General features: G+C 31.5%; 1 protein-coding gene across 3 annotated transcripts; it reads right to left on the bottom strand.

The window, feature by feature from the left end:
- Positions 1-9038: 9038 nt before the first annotated feature.
- On the bottom strand, positions 9039-15238 carry LOC112737936 (disease resistance protein RPS2). Of its 3 annotated transcripts, XR_011869544.1 has the most exons (7): positions 14909-15238; positions 11630-14407; positions 10824-11105; positions 9944-10709; positions 9765-9799; positions 9531-9683; positions 9039-9436 (listed from the first exon to the last, which is right to left on the bottom strand). XR_011869544.1 is itself a non-coding variant. In XM_072211574.1 (6 exons), the coding sequence occupies exons 2-6, from the start codon at positions 14372-14374 to the stop codon at positions 9651-9653; spliced, it is 3861 nt and encodes a 1286-aa protein (XP_072067675.1). In that variant the 5' UTR covers positions 14375-14407; positions 14909-15213; the 3' UTR covers positions 9467-9650. The 3 variants fall into 3 exon arrangements, 1 of the variants encoding a protein (XP_072067675.1); XR_011869545.1 differs by lacking the exon at positions 9765-9799 and having other exon boundaries at positions 14909-15233; XM_072211574.1 differs by lacking the exon at positions 9039-9436 and having other exon boundaries at positions 9467-9683; positions 14909-15213.
- Positions 15239-21769: the final 6531 nt, after the last annotated feature.

The following is a 21769-nucleotide window of genomic DNA, read 5'->3' as shown; positions in this document are numbered from 1 at the left end:
TAAGCTTGGGTATATAATTTCCATCATCTGATACCATGAATTAATACTAGAATGACATTAATCTAAATTGGGGGTTGTTTTCTTGAATCTCGCTTTTGTGCATATAGTGAATTAGTGATCCATTATTAGGGATATTGTGGCAAACAAAAAAAAGCATGTTGAGGGAACCACCACTTTAGAGGTGTTCATGAGTGGGGTCGGATTTAAGTAAATCCAGACAGTAAATCCAGACCTGGCTCTAAAAGGTTACTGGATTTAATTCGAAAATAAATCAGGTTAAATCGAGTTGTTATGATGTAAAATTAGTATATACAAATTTATAAATTTTTTATATTAAAATAATAAAATTTTATTTTTAAGAATTAAATTTAATAAATGTTAGATCGTATACCAAAATATATTATTATGCACCGTTCTTTTGTGGTTCTTTTGTGGTGGTCTGTGTGTCTTGTTCTATTTCAAAAAGTGAGTTTCATCTTTGATTCCCACTCATGCTGGAATTGATTCTAAAGAATAGATGTTCTTTATCATCATGATGCCAAGAATTTTTTTTTTTTTACTTTTTTATTTCATTTTATTTTCAAGAGTATCCTCATGCCAATGATTTTGCTGTTATTAAAATTGTCATAGTAGTTGCGCATGATAGAAGGCGAAATTGGGCGGTGGGTAGCTTTCGAGTTAAACCCTAAAATAATCTTTGAGATTAGCGTTATACACTAAAATTACGTCCTGAGATTGATAAAAATGCATTATATTAGTTCCTGACCCATTTTTCATTAACGACGTGATGACATGGCTTGATGACGTGGACTGTAAGTGACACGTGTCACTCCATGATTTGGCCGCGTGTAATGATATGATGATGTGGTGATCAGTGACATGTGGCATGCTGATGTGGATGGTTGTGCCACGTGTCACAATGTTATTTGGCCATGTGTCCGTTTGTTCCACGTGTCGCAAGTTCACATGCCGTCCATTATGTCATCATTGTAGATGCACCAAATTAGTCCCTTAATTTGTATTAAGTGACTCATTTTAGTCCCTAAAATTGAATGTCGTGCACTAAACTAATCCTTTCACCAGTTTTTTCTCATTTTTTTCTATAAATTCAAAATTCTCAATATTTTTTAATCCATTAATTTCAATTCTATTTTTTCACATGTTAATCAAATAAAAATGCTTTTATAAAATATTTTTTCTCTTGCGAATATCCTAACCGCCGACTTGGAGTTGATGTGAAGCTGTGAAGACATTCAAGCACCTTCACTACCATCTCCGACCTCTTTGAGTGTTTTTATAAAATATTTTTTCTCTTGCGAATACCCCTAACCACTGTTTTGGAGTTGACGTGAAGACATTTCAAGCTTTCCTCATTACCATCTTCAACCTCTTTCGTCTAGACTGCAGAGGTTGGAGATGATAATGAGGGTGCTTGAAGTGCCTTCAATCTAGCTTATTTACACATAATGAAACGTGTATTTCATAAGAACAAAAAAGGATGTTTATTTTAATTATTGATTTCTTGTTAAAAACACATGTTTTTTTATGAAAAAATGTGTCTAATCAATCATATAATTATTTTTTTTATAATAACATACTTATATATTACAAAATTTATTAATGTTAATTATTAAAAAAATTTTACAATTAAAACTAAAATCTTAAAACTTTTTATGAAAACACTTGTATTTAAATGATATATGAAAAAATAGAAATGAAATTAGTGCATCTAAAATATTGAAAATTTTAAATTTAAAAAAAAATGAGAAAAAACTGGTGAAATGACTAATTTGGTACAGGACATTCAATTTTAGGGACTAAAATGAGTCACTTAATGCAAAGTGAGGGACTAATTTAGTAGGTGCATCTACAATAATGACATAATAGACGACACGTGGACGAATACTGTTGCGACACGTGGCACAAACGGATACGTGGCCAAATAACATTGTGACACGTGACAACCATCTACATCAGCATGCCACGTGTCACTGGTCACCACATCATCATATCATTACACGTGGCCAAATCATGGAGTGACACGTATCACTTACAGTCCACGTCATCAAGCTATGTCATCACATCGTTAATAAAAAATGAGTCAGGAACTAATATAGTGCACTTTTCTCAATCTTAGAGATATAATTGGTGCCATTAGAATTTCAAAAATGATTTTAGTGCACCACACTAATATCAAGGCATTTTAAAATTTAATTCGGTAACTTTCATGCGAAAGGAAGGAAGATGAAACAATAAAAGGTATACCAATCTCTTTAATTATTTACTATTTTCATTGGAAAAATATATCCTCATTATATGCTAATCAGTTTAATATGCAACAATAAAATTTTGTCCCACTAGTTAGGATCTTCTACATAGATTATATTATGCTATTACTTTCTATCATAAATCATGTATAAATTAATTATATTTATGCTTAGATCCCTTAATAGACAATTCAATCAAAATCTTTTTAGATCTCCCTCAATTCGTATCCCACTTAATCAATTTTGACAAGATACTCTTGTAATCTCTTCCTAATGCGTCAAAATGATCTAAGATTACTATTATACTATTTTCTCAATATTAACTAGAGTGCCATTTTTAATATAACCATATACTTAAGTGATACCACATGTTATTAGCAAGTATATATATGTCACATGATATTACATCTCTTTCGCCTTCACATATAATAATAAGGGTGTTGCTATTTTAAAAATCCACACTTATTTTAACAATTAAAAACTACATATTTTTCGTATTTGAGTACAATGCAATGCAAAATACTAGAGAGCAAAAGTCCTTTATTTGTATCCCTTTGTTTAACTGAAAGAAAGGCATAATTTTAAAATAATTTATGTAACGATTTAATTTTTAGCACGTTATGATTAATACTAATACTCTAATAGTTAAGTGTTACTATTCGATTTATTTTAGAGATTTTAAATTAAATATATTAAACATATAAATATGAGTCTCTATCACTTATCAAGATCATGTGTTAGTTAAATATAAAAAGATAAGTCTAGACAATTCAAAATATACAGTATATAAACAAAAAGTAGTGTCATATAAACTTTGAATAGACTCGGTTTAAAGAGTACATGGACATTCGACAGCTTTTATATATATATATATATATATATATATATATATATATATATATATAAAGTATTTTAAGTGTCATGAATTTTGAATAGACTCAGTTTAGAGAGTAGATCGACATTCGACAGCTTATATACATATATATGTGAAGTTTCTAGTGATCAGAATATTAATAGTTAAAGATGGTCAAGAATTGACCTTTAAATAAAATAATGACACCTGTAGATTTGGTTTCACAATTTTTCAATATTTTGAACAATAATTATTAAAAAATTATTTGTGAATAGAATTGTCATTTGAGGTTACCTTATGTATTGTTGGGTCTTGAATAAAAATATTATTAGACCATTATACAAAATAAAATCAAAACTACTTAAGTATAAGGTCTAATAATTTTTTTGGCACGATTGTAAAATAAAATTTATTTTTTCAATAATTTATTCCTTAATTTGTTTGTATTTCTCTAAAAAAAATAACCTTAAAAAATTATTATGATACCCTAAAAATTTTATTAAGGGAACAAAATTAGTATTTTTTTACGAGATATATTTGTAAGCTTTATTTTTTATGTTTGTTTAAAAAATTGTTGGATTGTGAGAGTGTTCGTTTTTTTTTAATAATTATACAAAAAAATAATAATGAATTAATATAAATATATTAACATTTGTAAAATATATGTTATAAACATTAAAGTCAGTTACCAGTATAAAATATATGTTAAAATATAAATACACATTTATTATCTATTTATACTACTGGTTTTACAACTAAAATATGCCACATGTCACTTTTTATTGTAATTAAAATTAAATTTTTTCTCTAAAATTAAAGAGTTCTCTCCTCTCTCTCCCTTTCTCTATCTCTCTCATTCCTTCACTCACTTTATCTCTCTTATATATATATCATTATCAATTACTAATTACAAATTTGACAATCAAAATATACAATATGGCATTCTCTAATTACATTCAAACAAAATTAAAATTTTAAAATTGAATATAGCTATATTATATATTATATTTATATACTACTAACTAATTTAATAACTAAAATATGTCACATGACACTCTTTATTAAAATTTAAAGAAAATATTTTCCTCCGAAATTATTAAATCTCCTTCTTACATTCTCTTATCTACTTCTTTTTTTTCTATTTCTCTCTATTCTCTCCTTCTTACATTCTCTTATCTACTTCTTTTTTTTTCTATTTCTCTCTATTCTTCGCAATCTATATATAATTTATATTTTATATTAGAAATTTGACAAATCAAAATGTGCCACCAAATATTCTTTTATTGTAATTAAAATAAAAAATTTTTAGCTTCCAAAATTAACAAACTTCTACTCCCATTCTTCTTTTTTATCTTTCTCTCTCTTTTCTCTCATTCTCTATTTTTCTCTATCATTTTGTTCTATAAAAAATAAAATTAACAACATAATATAATTTAAATAAAAAATCTTATTATATACATATTTTTTTATTTAGCTTTAAATTTTTACTACTTATCTTTCTAATATATGTTTTCATTTTTTTTCAAATATTTATTGTATATAATTTAAAAAGAATACTAATATTGTGATTAAAAGTTAGAATTGATATAAATTTTTTTATACTAATATCTAATTATATTTTTATATATATAGAGTAACAAATATTATTTTTAAATAACAAGCATAAAAATTAATTATTTTTATTTGTACAACAAACTTAACATATCATCAAATATAAGAGTATACAAATTAAATTCTTTCAAATTTTAGATAACGAATGTTAAAATTAATTATTATTAAAAAATTAAACTCTTTTATATGAAATACTAAAAAACTTATTGTTAATTTTGGAAGCTAAAGAAAAATTTTATTTTATTACAATAAAAGAATATTTGGCGGCATATTTTGATTTGTCAAATTACTAATATAAAATATAAATTATATATAGAGTGCGAATGACAGAGAGAAACAGAAAAAAAGAGAGATAGATAAGAGAATGTAAGAAGGAGGTTTAATAATTTTTGGAAGAAAATATTTTCTCTAAATTTTAATAAGAGAGTGTCATATGACACATTTTAGTTATTAAATTAATTAGTAATATATAAATACAATATATAATATAGCTATATTCAATTTTAAAATTTTAATTTTATTTGAATGTAATTAGAGAATGTCATGTTGTATATTTTGATTGTCAAATTTATAATTAATAATTAATAATGATATATAAAAGAGATAGAGAAAGGGTGGAAGAGGAGGGAAGAATTCTTTAATTTTGAAAAAAAAAATATTTTAATTGCAATAAAAAAGTGACATGTGACACATTTTGGTTGTAAAATTAGTAGTATATAATAGATAATAAATGTGTATTTATATTTTAATATGTATTTCATATTGGTGGCAGACTTTAGTGACTAATTTTAGTATACACATAGTATAATCCTATATTTAGTGAAGTTTTAGTCTTGTATGAAATGGTTAAATTTATTGAAAAAAACTTCTACTGTAAATTTTACACAGAATCATCAATTCTGCAATCAAATCACAAAAATTTACTGAATGATTAATTTACAAAGAGAAAGAGATTTTATTATTTGAACCTAAATTTAAAAAAAAAATTGTGATCGTTTAGTTTGAATTTTGGTTTTTTTTTTAAATTTATGTTTTTTTATCTCTCTTACACAATTATATATTGACATGTACTTTTTTTTTATATTATACAAAAGATAACCAAGAAAATATAATGGTATAAAATATTTACGAAGACACTATTATTAAACATATTATAAATAATATTGTCAATATATTAAAATAGCAAGAAGATACTTTTTAATTATTAAATTTTTTGATATATTAATTAAGTTATTAAAATTTTATTAATATACTTAATTTTACAAATGTTAATATATTTATATTAATTTATTATTATTTTTTGTATAATTATTAAAAAAAAACAAACACTCCCACAATCCAACAAAATTTTAAACAAATATAAAAATAAAGCTTACAAATATATCTCGTAAAAAATATTAATTTTGTTCTCTTAATAAAATTTTTAGGGTATCATAATATTTTTTTACGGTTATTTTTTTTTAGCGAAGTACAAACAAATTAAGGAACAAATTATTGAAGAAACAAAACTTTATTTTACAATCGTGCCAAAAAAAATTATTGAACCTTATACTTGAACAGTTTTGATTTTATTTTGTATAATGGCCCAATAATATTTTTGTCCAAGACCCAACAACACATAAAGTAATTTCAAATGACAATTCTATCCACAAGATAACTTCCTAGTAATTGTTGCACACTCACTTAACCCTTTAGAATATTGGAAAGTTGTAAAACCAAACCCAACAAGTGTCACTAATTTATTTGAAAGTCAACTCTTAGCCATCTTTAGCCATTAGTATTCTGACTACCGGAAACTTTATATATATATATATATATACTCTATGATTTATGATATTAGGTTTCGGCTCACATAAGAGCCATCCTACAGTGAAACCTATCTAACTTATATAATTATATATAAGAGATATTAACCCTCTAAAAGTCTATACAAGACGAGAGCAAAATACTACTAAACTAATGATAGATGCTGACCGGAAGATCTCATCCACTGACATAGAAAGTCACTCAGATATGCATGTGATATTACTGCTACTAACCTCCTCTACTGCTTTCCGTCACTAGGTCCACATATTGTCCCAATTTCTGGATACTCATAGAATATCACGTTTGTCCCCATTTGCGAAACGTGGGAGGTAAAGGGGATGAGAACCTAAGGTTCCTAGCAAGGGACTACATAGGAAACCTAAGGAGTCCACAGCCTAACTCTAGGAATTCACACAGTTACCTAGGTAAGTCACGCAAACAAGTACAAGTACGATTATATAGTAGAATAACAATCACAAGTACAAGGATGCAGTCACAAACACAGAGAAATGCAGTAACTAAGTATGATGCATGCTTGTTTCTATGCAGGCCACGAGCTCACGTGTCGATTGATTATTCGCAATATGACGTTACCCGAGATTATGCCCGAATATGATTTTTCCAACTCTGTAAGTTTTGCATACGTGCCTAATGGGCATAGCTACATACATTTTGGAAACCGACAATCGTCACAGAATTTAACGCCATAGTATGCTAACAGTTGAAGAAATAGTGTCCATTCTGATTGGTGTCTTCACCATCAATCTCAATCAAGCAGTGGACAAGAGAGACGCAGCTGCTACCCTTACCAAGCATATAATCTGAAAAGGTGTACATTCTGAAATCTTAAGTCTCTGACATTTTCTTCCTATAATACCTTGTTTGTTTTTCAATGTGAAATCATTTTGTTCTCAATCTTTTAACATAATTACCATGGCACCCTCGCTTTTACTAAGGGGCATTTTTGCCTTTAGTCTTTTTATAAAATTTCTATTTTGCTCTTTTTCATTAAATCTTTTCTTAGTTATTTTTCTTACGTTTTGTAAAGACACTCTTACTTATAAGATTGTTACATTACCACTTTATTCTTATATTTTATCAAAAAGACTATTTTATCCTCTAATAAGTTAATTAACTGTTTTTATGTCTTATTTTATTCCAAGATTACTATTATACCCTAAGTGTTTTAAGTAATATTTTTTATTCTTATATAGTACCAAATTATCGAATTGACTTTATGACTTCTCATTTATCAATTTATTCCTAACACTTTTAATTAATACCAATTTTATTCTTAATGACACAAAAAGACTATTTTACCCTTAACTTCTTATGCTTATCTTACTAATTATCATATTTCCACTTCAACCTAAAATTTTACTAAAGTTTTTATTTAAACTTAAAACTTTATCTTAATTACAATTTTAACCCGACTCTTTCATATAATTATAATTTTACCCTTTAAGACTACTAAGATCACAATTTTAAGCCTAACTTGTTTTAGTTACATTTTACCCCTCTGTTCTCCTTAATGACTGAATTACCCCTTGTGTTGCATCATACTAATTTCAAAGAACTAAAACCTGATTTCTAACCTCTTTTTAACCTTCTTATTCAATACTTTTTACGCTATTTCATGGCTGAATTTCCAAGGCATTTTTCCATGTTGTTCTTCACTTTTTAGTGACTTTTAAAACTTAAAACTTAAATGTCAATTACTGCAACTTTTTGGCCCTTATGTATAAGAAACATACGCATAAAAAAATTATATTTCACATATATATCAAGCCAAAAACAACTGTGCATCATACAATTTCCAGAATAAGTTTTTATGCACAAGATCATCATAAAATGGCTCATATGCACACAAAATCAAGCATGAAGATAATCTAACTAATCCTAACTCTTATCTCTTGTTCAAATCAGTCATTAAACACTTTAAACACCAAGAATCACCTAAACAAAAGCAAAAAGACAAGTAATGAAAATTAAGTCCTCTTGGCCGAATCATGGTGCTAAAAAAGTGATGAATTTCACCCACTTAGAACTTGAATTTTGAGTGCTTTTTGGCGTGCTCCCTTAAGGCATTCACGAGTGATTTTTTAGACATGAAAAAGAGCAACATAACCCCTTAGTTTTAGGTTCAAAACTAAAAAAAGAAAGGTGAAGAGTGATGGTTACCTTTGTTGAAATTTGTATGGAAGAACAAGAAAAATCAAAGAAAGAACAAGGAATTGGACTTGGAAGGCTTGAATCCTTGAAGAACCAACCAAAAGCTATGAAAGAACACCTTGAATTCTTGTTAGAAAATGTATGAGCTTGGCAGAAATGCACTCTTTTTCTCTCAAAAACTCGGCTCTCACTACAAAATAAAAAAAACGCTGAGAAAATCGTTGGATTTAGCGTCGGACGTTAGCAGCAAATTTTATGTACTGTCGAATTTAGCAATAAATTCGTCACCCTAAAGTATTACTGTCAGAGTTGATGTTCCGACGATAAAATTTGGAGGAAAAAAAGAAATTTTGGCACGCTGGCTATCGTTGGATATACCAGCGAATAAATCCGACGCTGAACCTTGTTTAGTGAAACGTTACATTTTGGTTACATGCACCATGTTACCGTCGGATTAATGCATTTTGGTTACACGCACCATGTTACCGTTGAATTAATCCGCCAATAAATTCAACGGTAATCGTGCCCTAAATTTGAACCACGAACCCTCTTCTCATTCATTTCGAAATTGTTTTCTCTCTCTAATCTCTCACCTTCCTCTTTCTCTCTAACCTCTCACCTCTCACCTCTCATTCTAGCCCCTGCCGCCGCTGCTCGAAACACCCCCTTCTCTCTTGTCTGTTCCCGCCACCGCCGCTGCTCAAAACACCCACTTCAAAACAAACATCTGCAACAATTGAATAAAAAATTCAGCAGAACAAACACCAAGTAACTACAAAGTTCACAAAATAATACCACCAAAATCCAGAAAGATTGTTTACCTCTTTGAATTCAATTTGAGGATTAGGGTAGAGATGAGACCAGATGAGAAGGACAGAAAGTAGAGTGCGAGTTACTTCTCGTCCAAGGGAGAGGCCGCCGCTGGTGATGGACGTAGCCCTTCACACATCTATGAATCGCTTTGGTTTAAATCTCTATAATCACAGAAACATAACGTATCACATAACAAATGCATTCTAGGGAAAAATTAAGAATTAAGAGAAAGACTTGCATACTCTTTTAGCACATTTAATGCGTACTTCAAGAGACTCTGAAAGAGAGAGAATGAGAACAACCACTCATTATATTCAAAATTAAGAATGTGATTATAATTACTCCTCTAGGAAGCATTAATTGTGCTCCAAAACGATGCATGCATTTCTCCAGAGAAATCACGAATTCAGATTAGATATACCTTTGGTGAAAATTTTCCTTATCGTAGTATTCAAGTCACCTTCCCAGTGCGATTGATCTCCTTTCTCGTTCAAATATATCCTCCTGAGGATTGATGCCCTTAAGATACCATGCGAGAATGTCTCCATTGCTGGACACTCCACCAAGTATAATTGATTCAATAATGGAAATCTGAAGTAGTGATTTTCGTTACAAAACCATCGAAGTTCCGGCAAATTCAAAAGTTTTATGCAGGCTAATTTTGGGAAGACAAGCCCAAGAGGTGACTCTTGCTCTTCCCCTCCTCCATGTTCATTTCCTATAATTTCCTCGACCCCACAATCGCTTATCTCAAGGACCCCGAGTTGCAGAAGATCTTTTGCCATAGAAAGTGGAAATACATGCTTCAAGCTTTTGCATGTGGTTACCTTTACCATAGATAGGTTTTGAAACCTTACACACTCTTGAGGATCCTTATTCATTAAATGCTTCAAGTTTGGTAAATGGCCCAAAGATAAAGCTCTCAACTGAATGTCCACTTCGTTAATTCCACCTTCTATTTCGTATACAAATTCCAGCGCATCGCAATACCATACATCCAATGAGTCCAGACTTAGTAATTTGTCTAGTACATGAGACTGGAACACGTTCAAGATGCTCGAACAATATGTGATTTCCATCTTTTTCAATTTACTAAAGGAATTTTGAGGGAGTTGACTTGGCCATATTGACTTTAAGCTTTCCATTTCAGAGATCACAACTGTCTCCAAGTTTGGGAAAATTGGACCCTGTATATGCCATTGATAACTTATGTCAGATTCACGATTGAATACACACACGCCGTATGAGAAAAGAAAAGGATACAGAGAAAGGAACAACTTGAATCATTTAGAAACGCTCACCATTTCAGTAGGAACAGACTTTCTAGCAAGTCGAACGTTGTCTGTGTTTCCATCTCGGGAAAATATATGCTCTACTAATTTGCATGAATTAATTAAAAGATGCTGGAGGTTGACAAGTCTTGCAGCCACATGGTATGAAAAAAGATATGCCAACCTTTCACAACCATCTACCGTCAAAGTTGTCAAATTTTGAAAGCTAGTTTGTGCTGAAAGTTTGTCATCCCATATCTTGTGTACATTGATTGAGCACAACTTCAGGTTCTCTAAATTTGGAAATTCAACCTATAAAGTATAAACATAATCATTGCCATAAGAAATTTGAACTTATAGTATGATTATCTCTGGCAAAAGAAAGCAGTGCCATGCTGTTCTAAGTTACAATTTTAAATATATATCCCGTTAAAGCAAGTAATATCTCATGTCACACATTCATCATGTAGAAGAGGCAAATATTATTTTCCCCTTTCCTTTATCAAATATTTTTGTTTCAGCCTAAAGAACTCGCAATCAATATGTTCTTCTATGCTAAATTAATGGCTTTATACGATGAAACTATCTACGTCAGGAAAAAAACATATCATCAAGAACAGTGATATGACTTCATTAGATATACTGAAAATGTGGAAGTAAGAAGACTGCTTCACTCCAGTTTAGAATGTGCTACTGTTTTTTTAATTGTCCTGTGTCTCTTTAAAAGTATCAAGAAAGATAGACAATAAAATTTTCTAACACAAGCTTAACAAGCATAAGATGTTCTAGACTTCTAGTCAAAAGTTTACTAGAGAAGAATTAGTGCATTTTTCTACCTTTTCAGTAAAAAGTTGAATGGTGTTGTTAACAGAAGGCTCGGGAGAGAGACTAACGAGGGAAGGTAAGCATTCAAGTGTGAGAGAACGCATTTTAAGGAACTGAATCTTGTCAGTTTCACTGTCATCCTCTTTTATCTTTTCAGCCACAATCTTGGTCATGAATTTGCATTCACAAATTTCGACTTCAAGTAGTTCAGAGAGCTGTTCAACCATGGAGTGTGGGAAAACAAACTCGATCTGATCACAGCCTTTTATTTTGACAACCCTTAGTTTGGTAAAGGCCTGTGCTGGAAGAGGGCCACTACATATCCTTTCCAGGTTACTCAGATTGTGAAGAATCAATGACTCCAAGTTGGGGAAGGCATGATCACGATGAGCCCACTCGATCGGGCCAATAATGCTCCACATATCATCACAATTTTGGATACTAAGATGCTTCAACAGCGAGAATCCATCATCGTTCAATTCATATAGTACTTCCCTGACACCCTTCAATTCAGCAAGATGCAAATCTTCAGCTCTATTCATCAGCATTTTGATCCCATAATCCATGAGTATTCTTGGATCCATGCTTGGATTAAGCTTAAATACTCTTGAAACTTTGAAAAACCCGGACTCCACCCCAAACGAATTCCATCCATTCCCAATTGAAATATTGTAACTATGTAATTTTCCAAGGGCAAGCAAGTCTCTAGGGAAAACTGATGCATCATTGATGTGAATATTCAGAGTTGTTAGTTTATGCAAACTCCCAAGCTCACTTAGACTTGAATCATTGCCTTGGTTTTTGCATCCCTGGACCTCCCATTGAATATTGCAGTTCTCTATAAGGAGCTCTTCCAAGCTAGTCAGTTTTGATATCAGGTTGTGGGGTATAACTCTTAGTGTTGAGCAATCAGTCAAATCTAGAAACCTTAGATGAATTAATTGTCCTATTTCCGCAGGAAGTTCTTCGATAAGCTCGGATTTTTCAAGGCTGAGAATCTCCAAGTTTTTGAGCTCTCCAACAACAGCTATGTCTTCCAACATGCATTTACAAAGATTCAATGCCTGGAGGTTTGTCAAGAGACCAAGAGACGAAGGAAGCGATGGTGTACAATTCAGACCTCCTAAAGTTAGAACCTTCAATTCTCTCATCTCAACAAAGAAATTATCAGGAAGTTTCAAATAGTTACCTTGACTACAGAGTTGCAGTATCTTCAACGTCGGACATTCTAACTTCTCTGGAAGTTCATTGATATAACACCAATCCAAAAAAATATGTTGACAATTTTTAAGAAAATCCATTCTAGGCCACTCTTTCAATTCAGTGTTTCTCTGCATAGTAAAGAAAGGTTTAGTTCTGGATGCGATTGCAGCAGCCACAATGCGAACAATGTGCAGAGCTTCAACCTGATATCTTTCCCCTTCAAGCAATAAACTCGCTGCTCTCAGGTTGTCTATTAATTTGTAAAGTCTGTTTCTTCCGTCTGCCAATGAATCAACATTTTTATGCAGACCCAAACACCAGCCATATACTAACAAATCTTTGGTGCTATAATAATTTCCCAATGAACCCAAAAGGAGGAAGAATGTTTGGAGTTCATGACTTTCCAAATATTCATAGCTTTGCTCTACAGCAGAATGCACTTTGGAATAGGAACATCCATCAAGATCAAAATTGGTTAACTGCTCCAATGCATCCTTCCAAGCATAGAAATCCTTATTCTTTAATGCCTCCGCCACCGTCACTATCAAAAGGGGCAAACCCGCGCAGTTTTCGGCTACTTTCTTCGCTATCCGTTGAATGCTGTCATCCTTAGCAGCTTCCCCTCCCTTCTTTTCAAACAAGTTCCAACTCTCACTCTCAGACAGAACTTCAAGTCTAAAAACCTTCTGCGCACCCAACATAGCATTCAACACATTAAGATCTCTGGATGTCACCAACAATTTGCATCCTTTGTGGTCCTCACCAGAAGGAACACCAACCTCAGTCAAGTCAAGCTTTCCCCAAACATCATCAAGTATGACAAGAATGCTTTGCTCTTGCCTAATCCTTTGCCGCAACCGGCATGCTTTTCCCATCTCAGTCAGCTCATCAAATTTCAGACCCAAACCATCAGCAATTTCAGCTCTAATAGTCCTCACATCTGGTTCACTTGTCACAGTTGCCTCAACGACCACATCAAACGAACCACCCTTCTCGGCTTGCCATGCTAGTTCCTTAACCAGGGCAGTCTTACCCACCCCACCCATTCCATACACACCAATCATGGAAGCCTCAGAATCCTTCAAGGCCTGCATGATCTCATTCAACATTGCAGTTCTAGATTCCAAGGCTTCATATCCTCTAGAAGCTGAACTGACATTGCATTTCAAAGCACAACGGTAAGAAACCTTGTCAAATGTCTCTTGCCTGAGCTCAGATAGATGATCCATCAAATTTCTTGCCTTCTGGCTCAAGGTGTACTTAGAATATATATCTAAGCATCCAATTCTTTCTTGCTCTTCGTGACGAAGGAATGCTTGAGCCTCTTCTATTGCTGCACGAACTCGAGTAAACCAGTTGCGCACTGTGTCTTCAACCTGCTCACCATTCCTTTTGGCAGCTTCAACAGTGTGCCTCACTTCTTTCTCTTCCCGCTGCAACTTCTGGACCTCATTTTCAAGGTTAGTGACATAAGTGTTGTACAGCAATACATAAGTAAGTTGTTTTAGAACAGGTACAGCCACATTTGATGCTATGCTAGCAATTGTATCCATCCGTGTTAGGCTTCTTGATTGTGTATTCCTTGACTGCAAAAGAATGGAACCAAATTAAGGAAAAATTGTTTGTTCTGAGCATTCAACCACTGAGAACCATACATAGCGCTAGAAGCTTGCCGTAATTTATCAAACAGTAAAATATACATTTCAAGTACTTTAATTATATCAAAACTTGTTAGCGAAATCTTGAAATGAGTTAACTCTTAACCATAAATCGTGTATTATTTAATTGTAATCTTATCCAAATATTTGATCTCACAAGAAATCTCAAACATGAGCTCACCTAAATGAAATAATATAATTGTGATCTAGAGTATTACTGAAGAGATAAAATTGCATTGGTGAATACTTGTAGATTGTATCAAACACTAGAACAAAACTAATAAGCATTCAGATCCTTCTAGATTGATCGGTCATGAACCAAATTGACTAAATTAGAGGTAAAATTTAAAGAGAGCTTCAAAGTATGGTATGCGTTAATAACTTAAACACCAGAATTCATGAATAATAAGGCTTAATCTTGAAACGTACCTATTAGTTTGCTCTGATTATCAAAATGCAATCGTCTCGTGCTCCTCGAGTTAGGACTTAGGTACCACGCTTTAATGCTAAGACCACCGTCATAAGGAGTAGGAGACTGAAGTAGGTGAGGAATTGACAACGACAATTTTACTTCGTTATCTTTATTTTACTGTTTCGACAACTTCTATCGTAATTCTTTTTACAACACGTTTCAGAATGAAACTCTTCCTCTGCACTCGATATTATTATTTAAGCGATAATAATATCGCGTGCTACATGCTTATAGTTTGAGTACAGGGTAAATGCTTCGACTCTCAAATTTTATTATTTTCTCAAACTAAGAATATTAGAGGTCCAGGAAAATTTATTGTTTTTTATTAGTTTTTTTTTTTTTTGGTTGTTTTGTTGTTCGTGAATCATGATACATTTGTTTAAGTGGATGAATAGATAATTTAAATTAGTTATTTTTTTGTTAGTAGTTAGTTAATAATATTTAAAAATATAAATTAAAGGAATATTATTAAATTATTAAATTAAAAAAATTAAATTAATAACTAAAAATATTAGTCAAAAATAATAAATTTTATTAGTTTTTAAGTTTTTATTTATTAGTGCTATATGTATACTAAAACATTAGTTATTAAATCACTTATTGAAATATAAAAATAAAATAAATAATATATATATTTGTAAATAAATACTTGACTATTGATTTAGTGGTTGATATTTTATTTGCAGATAAGTGTATAATACTTTCGAACTTTTATTAGATTAAAATAGTTTCTATTTTTAGTTTTAATGCCATTTCTTCTTTCTTAATTGTCACCATACAAATAATTTCGTTTTATTATCTTTTATGCAATAAATTTTATTATATTATATTATTTAATAATAAATTATATTTTGACGTCACGCATATTGACGAAGAGTATTTTAGTATCAGTTTGCACACGTCTTTTTTCTCAACAATATTTTTAAAAAGTATTATTATTAAATGTTTAAATTTATTAATGTTTAATAATTAAATATGAAAAAATTTATTAAAAATTATAATATTTCATATTATATCTATATCATAATTATTTTGATTCTATTTTATTATATTCTTATTAATCTACTTAATATATTAAAATTAAATTTTTTTAATTAATAAAAATAAAATATCAAATTTTCATGAATTTTTTTTCTCTCAAATAAAAGTACTTTTTTTTATATAATAATGATATTTATTATTATTTATTACATTTTTTTATTTTTATTTCTGATATTTATTAAATTTTTTTTTTAATATTTTAGGTATTAATTATTGTTATTTAATTAACTTATTTTAGGTATTTAATTATTAAAATTTTAGATATTAATTATCAACTCGCTCACTCTTCTAATTCGTCCATCTCCACACCTTGCCAGTTTTTCTATTCTTACTATCTAATTATCTTTCGAAATATCTACCTCTACTCCATTCCCTACACTCTACCTACCCTGTCTTCTAAAAAAATCTCTTCCTTCCAATATGCTATTCTATATTCATGATGTGTTTCTTTCTTTTACTGTCTCCCATAGGCTTCAATTAGAAAAATAAATGGTCTTCAATATCCAAACTCATATTGCATCCTCCTCTTTTAATAGCCTCCATGCTTGTTTAGTCAAGTGTGCTACGTTTTGACATTCTAAGTCTTTAAATTTTAAGCCTCTATTATTTTTTATTCCTTATCATTTTGCCCAACTCTTCCAATAAATGCTTCTTTCCTTCCCATTATTTGACCACAAGAATCTGACAATCGCTGTTTCAATTCTCTTGTAGAAGGATTTAGGAAATTTAATAACGCTCATGGCATAGACTAGAATCGCTTGTCTACTGCTTTTATCAAAATCTCCTTTCTAACTTGATTTAATAATTTCTCATTCCATCCTTGCATTTTATTTAGTATCTTCTCTTCTATCCACTCCAAAACTCTATTCTTTAATCTTCTCCATCTCGCTGGCAATCCTAGATATCTCCCGAGTTTCTTCCACGACGCTATTTCGGTGATCTCTTCTATGTTCACCCTACTTTGGATAGGTACCTGACTTCCAAAATTCAGCCCGAACTTCTTAGTGTTAATTCTTTGTCCTGATGCCTCCGTATATTTATTAATAATCTAAATGAGTTGATAAATTTTCTCTTCTTACGCCCCTACAAAAATAATACAATTATCAGCAAATAATAAATGAGTAATGACCGGCGTTGTTGTAGCTAACTTAATTACGGAAATTAGATTATCCCTCGTTGCCTTTTTCATGAGTATAGTAAAGTTTTCAGTAGCTAAAATAAAGAGATAGGGTGATAGAGTCTAAGACCTCTTTGGGGGTTGATCTTGCTTGATAATTTTTCATTTATTTTAAATCTATAACTAGCACTTTTCACACAGCTAATCATCAGCTTCACTCACTCATTACTAAAACCGAACTCTTCCACGACCCTTTTCAAAAAATTCCTTTCCAATCTATCATAAGTCTTATTCTTGTCCAATTTAATAGCTATGTCCTTGCTTCAAAGACTACTTTTTTGTTTAATTTGTGAAAAGCTTCTTATACTATGACTATATTATCTTGTATGAGTCTTCCTTTTAAAAAGCACTTTGAATTGGAGAAATAATAACGTCTAGCACTTTCCTTAACCTCTCCACTAAGATCCTAGTTATAATCTTGTACAAAAAATTACCATAGCTTATAGGTCTAAGGTGATTCAAGCTTTCCAGTTGACTCATTTTAGGAATCAAAACAACAGTTGTCTCACCTAAATCTTCTGGTATGATATTGTCTTTAAAAAATTGTTTAACTACTCTCCACACTTCTTTACTCAAAATATCCCAATGTTGCTGAAAAAATAATCCATTTAATCCATATGGACCTAGAGCTTTTAAGCCACCCATACTAAAAGTCGCCTCCTTAATTTTTTCATCATTGATCTTTGCCATTAGCTCCTAATTCATCTCTCTAGTGACACTCCTAAGTATTTTCCTTACACAATCTTCTAAGTTCTTGTCCCCTATAGAGGTAAACAACTTGGTAAAGTATCTTTCCACTAACCTCATGATATTATCCTCTCCTTGTATCCACTGTCCTGTCTCATCTCTCAATTTCTCAATTATATTCCTATTTCTTTTCTGAATTGTTGTTGAATAAAAGAAAGCTGAATTTTTATCTCTCCATTTTAATCATTCCAGCCTTGACCTTTGTCCCCAATACTTCTCTTCTTGCTTTCATAGCTCTGAGATTTGACTTTTCAATTCATTCTCTCTCCTATAATCACTTTTAAACATATCGAATTTTTGAATGTGTTGTAATTCTATTTTCTTTTTTTCAATTTATTTATCTGTTCTCTTAAATTTCCTTTTATTCCACTCTATTAACACCCTCTTGCATCTATTTCTCTTTCTTATGAACTGATTCTAACAATTTCTATTCCTATCATCTAATTGCTAACTCCGCTTAATCACCTCTTTGCACTCTTCATGCTTTGCCCAAAACGCCTCAAATCTGAACTCCTTTTTTATCTGAACTTGCGGTTGTGTTTCCAAAATTAATGCACAGTGATCCGAACTTACAGCCGGAGAAACTTTCAAAATCGCATTCTGGTTAATTTGCAGCCAATTTCAATTTACTAACACCCTATCCAGTTTTTTCTTAGTGTAAATTTATTTCTTGGATTACTAAACCAAGTAAACTTACTACCTTTGAGATCAACATCCATTAATCCATTATCATCTACAAACTTTCTAAAAGTTTTTAAATAAATTCTTGGTTGTGGTTGAATGCTTAATTTTTCACCGTGACTTAAAATATCATTGAAGTTCTCCAAATAAGCTTGAGATTCTTCCAAGTTCACATTACTTACTGTGAGCTCCTGACATGCTCCGGAGTTCTACACAAAATATATTATCAAAATAAAACCTTCTTTTTATTCTACTCATTTTTTCTTGTCTAGTCCTAGTTTGTATTACAAACACTATGAGCAGCTTAACTTTTTTGCAAAGATCATATAACTCCGAGATTGTCGGGACAGTCGTTATTCCTCGACAATTCCAACTAATGATACTTATGGTTGAGGGTGGGGCATGCTAAGACCCGCCTCCTCGGCCATTTGTATTCCCTTTAAGTGACCAGAACCATACATAAATAATTCATACTCTCCTGTGTCTAGTACAATGCTGCTATTCTTTATTTTCTTAGGCTCCCTGTCTTCTTGCTCTTCCTTCCATTCCTCATTTGTAAGCATTGGCACATGTTTATTTTCTCGTTTTTCTTTTTAAATTTAGCTTCAATTCCATCTTCTTTGTAAGTTATGTTTCCCAATCAGCATGTTCTTTTCTTCCATCATCTTCATCTTCATCGCTTGCCAATTCTACATAATAGACGTTCTCACTCGAGTTTACATGCCGCCCCACAAATTCATCTTCTCTGTCCTATGCTTCATTGAATAGCTTCTTGAGTCCTTCTTCTCCCATTCCACTCTTCAACATTTTTTTAAATTCATTCATCCCTTCTCGGTCAACATTCACATATTTTTCCTTTTTTTTTGCTGTCATAAGTCTTTAGTTCCTAGGTATGGTTTCTTTTTCTATTTTTTTGGATCAATTTCCAATCTTCTTTTTGTTAGCTATTCACCTCTCCTTCATCTGTTGCATATAAATTCAGCCCACCTCCTTCAATACTCCAAATCTGTAGTTGATTTGCCAAAATATTGGACCCAACATCCTTTTTTGGCCCGTAACTACTCACCTCCTGAACCTCTTTTTCCTTTTCTTCCTTTTGGGCCTGTTTGGTATGAGCCCATTCATTTTTTTTCTCTCTTATCTTTCTAGTGAGACTCTTAAATTTGTAGGTTGCTCCTAGATCAAGCTGCATATCTTCATCTCCCTGAAAATTAAGGATTTTTTGTACTTCTTCTACCTGCTCTTCTGCTTCAACCATCTCTTCCTCACTCTTTGTTTGGTTTTCCCAGACACTCTCCTCCGTGATTTTTTGCTGCAGAATTTTTTCAGCCCTAATCTTGCTCTCCTCAGTGCTTTGCTCCTCACCACTCTCTCTTTCAAGATTTTGTTGATCACGCGCTTGCTCTTTCCCATCTTCTCTCCATCCATGTTGTTTCAAACTTTCTCCTCCCATGGTTAAAACTGGTCGAACTTGGCTGACTCCTAATCCTGGTGAGTACCTCTTCTTAGATGCATCCCAGCATGCTATGGCTGTTGGATTCTTGCATATTTTTTTCTCATGTTCTAATATTTCACAGTTAAAACAGTAACTGTCAGGCAGCCTCTCGTACTTGAAAAAAACTCACAATGGTGACATTTTCTCTCTATCTAACAGAAATCCGTAGACAAAGCCTTGGTAATATTGATGCCAATCCTGATCCTTAGAAAAGACCTCCTGAGAATGCCATCCACTATTGGATCTTCAGCCTCAGCCAATACTCCCAGCATTCCTCCGATAAGAATTCCTGTCTCTTTATTCATGTGATCATGTGGAATGCCATGAACTTGAATCCAAAACTCCATGAAAATCATGATTAATTTCAAAAACTGATTCACCCTCCATTCATAATCTGAGATTGACCAGATTTTTCCTGACATTCCAGGGACCATTTTGAATAATCTACTAACCCTCTCTTCTTGTCTTTGAAGTTGAATAACATCTTTTTCAGACCAATGTCAGTAACCATAATTCCTTGTGGATTTTTTCACATTCCCAATCATGCATTCCTACAAGTTTTGAAGCTCGGCTCTTTATTACTTATTATCTTTTTCACTACATTCAAATAATCTTTCTTATACCCCAATTCTCCTGGCTTGTTGAGATTGATGACTTTACCTTCTATACTATTCATGTTATATGTTGCTAATTTTTGACGCTGTATATTTCAGGTTTTGCAGTAATTTTGATGGATCAAATAGTATAATAATTGTGTGAGAATACCGTTTGTGAGATTTGAACAGGATGAAAAAGCTCTTTTTTGGAGAAGAACCTGAAGTTCTTAGAGGACTCTCCTATTGAAAGAAGAAGAGCTTCCTATTAGAGTATTTGACCCACAAGATCTGGATTTTAACTTGTCTGTGTGCCTAAACTTATAAGCTAAATCATTTTATCCCTTTTAGACCTATATTGCCTTTTTAGACCCATATTGCAACTTTTTTTTATTTTGTAATCACTTATGATATGCATGTTTTATATTGATGTTGATTTAAATTCTTGCTAAAATTTTCAAGTTTTGTAAGTTTAACTTTTAATTCTTTGAAGCAGTGGATTGGTGTAATTTTCTGCACTATAATTGTTTGTTGATGTTTAATTTGGAATGGATGACTAAAATCTTAGTTTTGGCTTAAGAATAAGAACTTAGGAGAATGATGAGTTTAACTAATTTTCGTGATTGATAATAATTAGGTTATTTGAATTACTTTAATTGATTCAACTCCAACAAACATTCCGCGTCCTAGTTGGTTAACTTAACTTGTTGGAGCTTTGCTAATTATATTGAATTAATAAACTCCAATAGATTTTTCAAATTTTAATGATTTACTTATTAGAACGAGTTAATCCAATTACATTTATATAATTTATATGACAATGATAGATAATCCTCCTAAAAATTAACATAAATATGTCGAAACACTTTAGTTGTGTCTGAATTTAATTTCTTGAATCTTATTTTAACTTCATGTCCACAATCTCTAAAACCCCTTAGTTCGTGATTATTATGATGTCTCCTCTCCAAAATACGACTTGGACGAGTTAAACCCAAAGTGATTCCTGAGATTCACGGTTTGCACCAATTTAGTCCCTGACTTACCAATTGCACCATTTATGTCCCCAACTTTATTAAAATTACAC

Source organism: Arachis hypogaea, chromosome 13 (assembly GCF_003086295.3).
Source record: "Arachis hypogaea cultivar Tifrunner chromosome 13, arahy.Tifrunner.gnm2.J5K5, whole genome shotgun sequence".
In the NCBI taxonomy this organism is placed as follows: Eukaryota; Viridiplantae; Streptophyta; class Magnoliopsida; order Fabales; family Fabaceae; genus Arachis; species Arachis hypogaea.
Note: the sequence above shows the minus strand (reverse complement) of the source record. Positions and strands in the feature narration are given on the sequence as shown.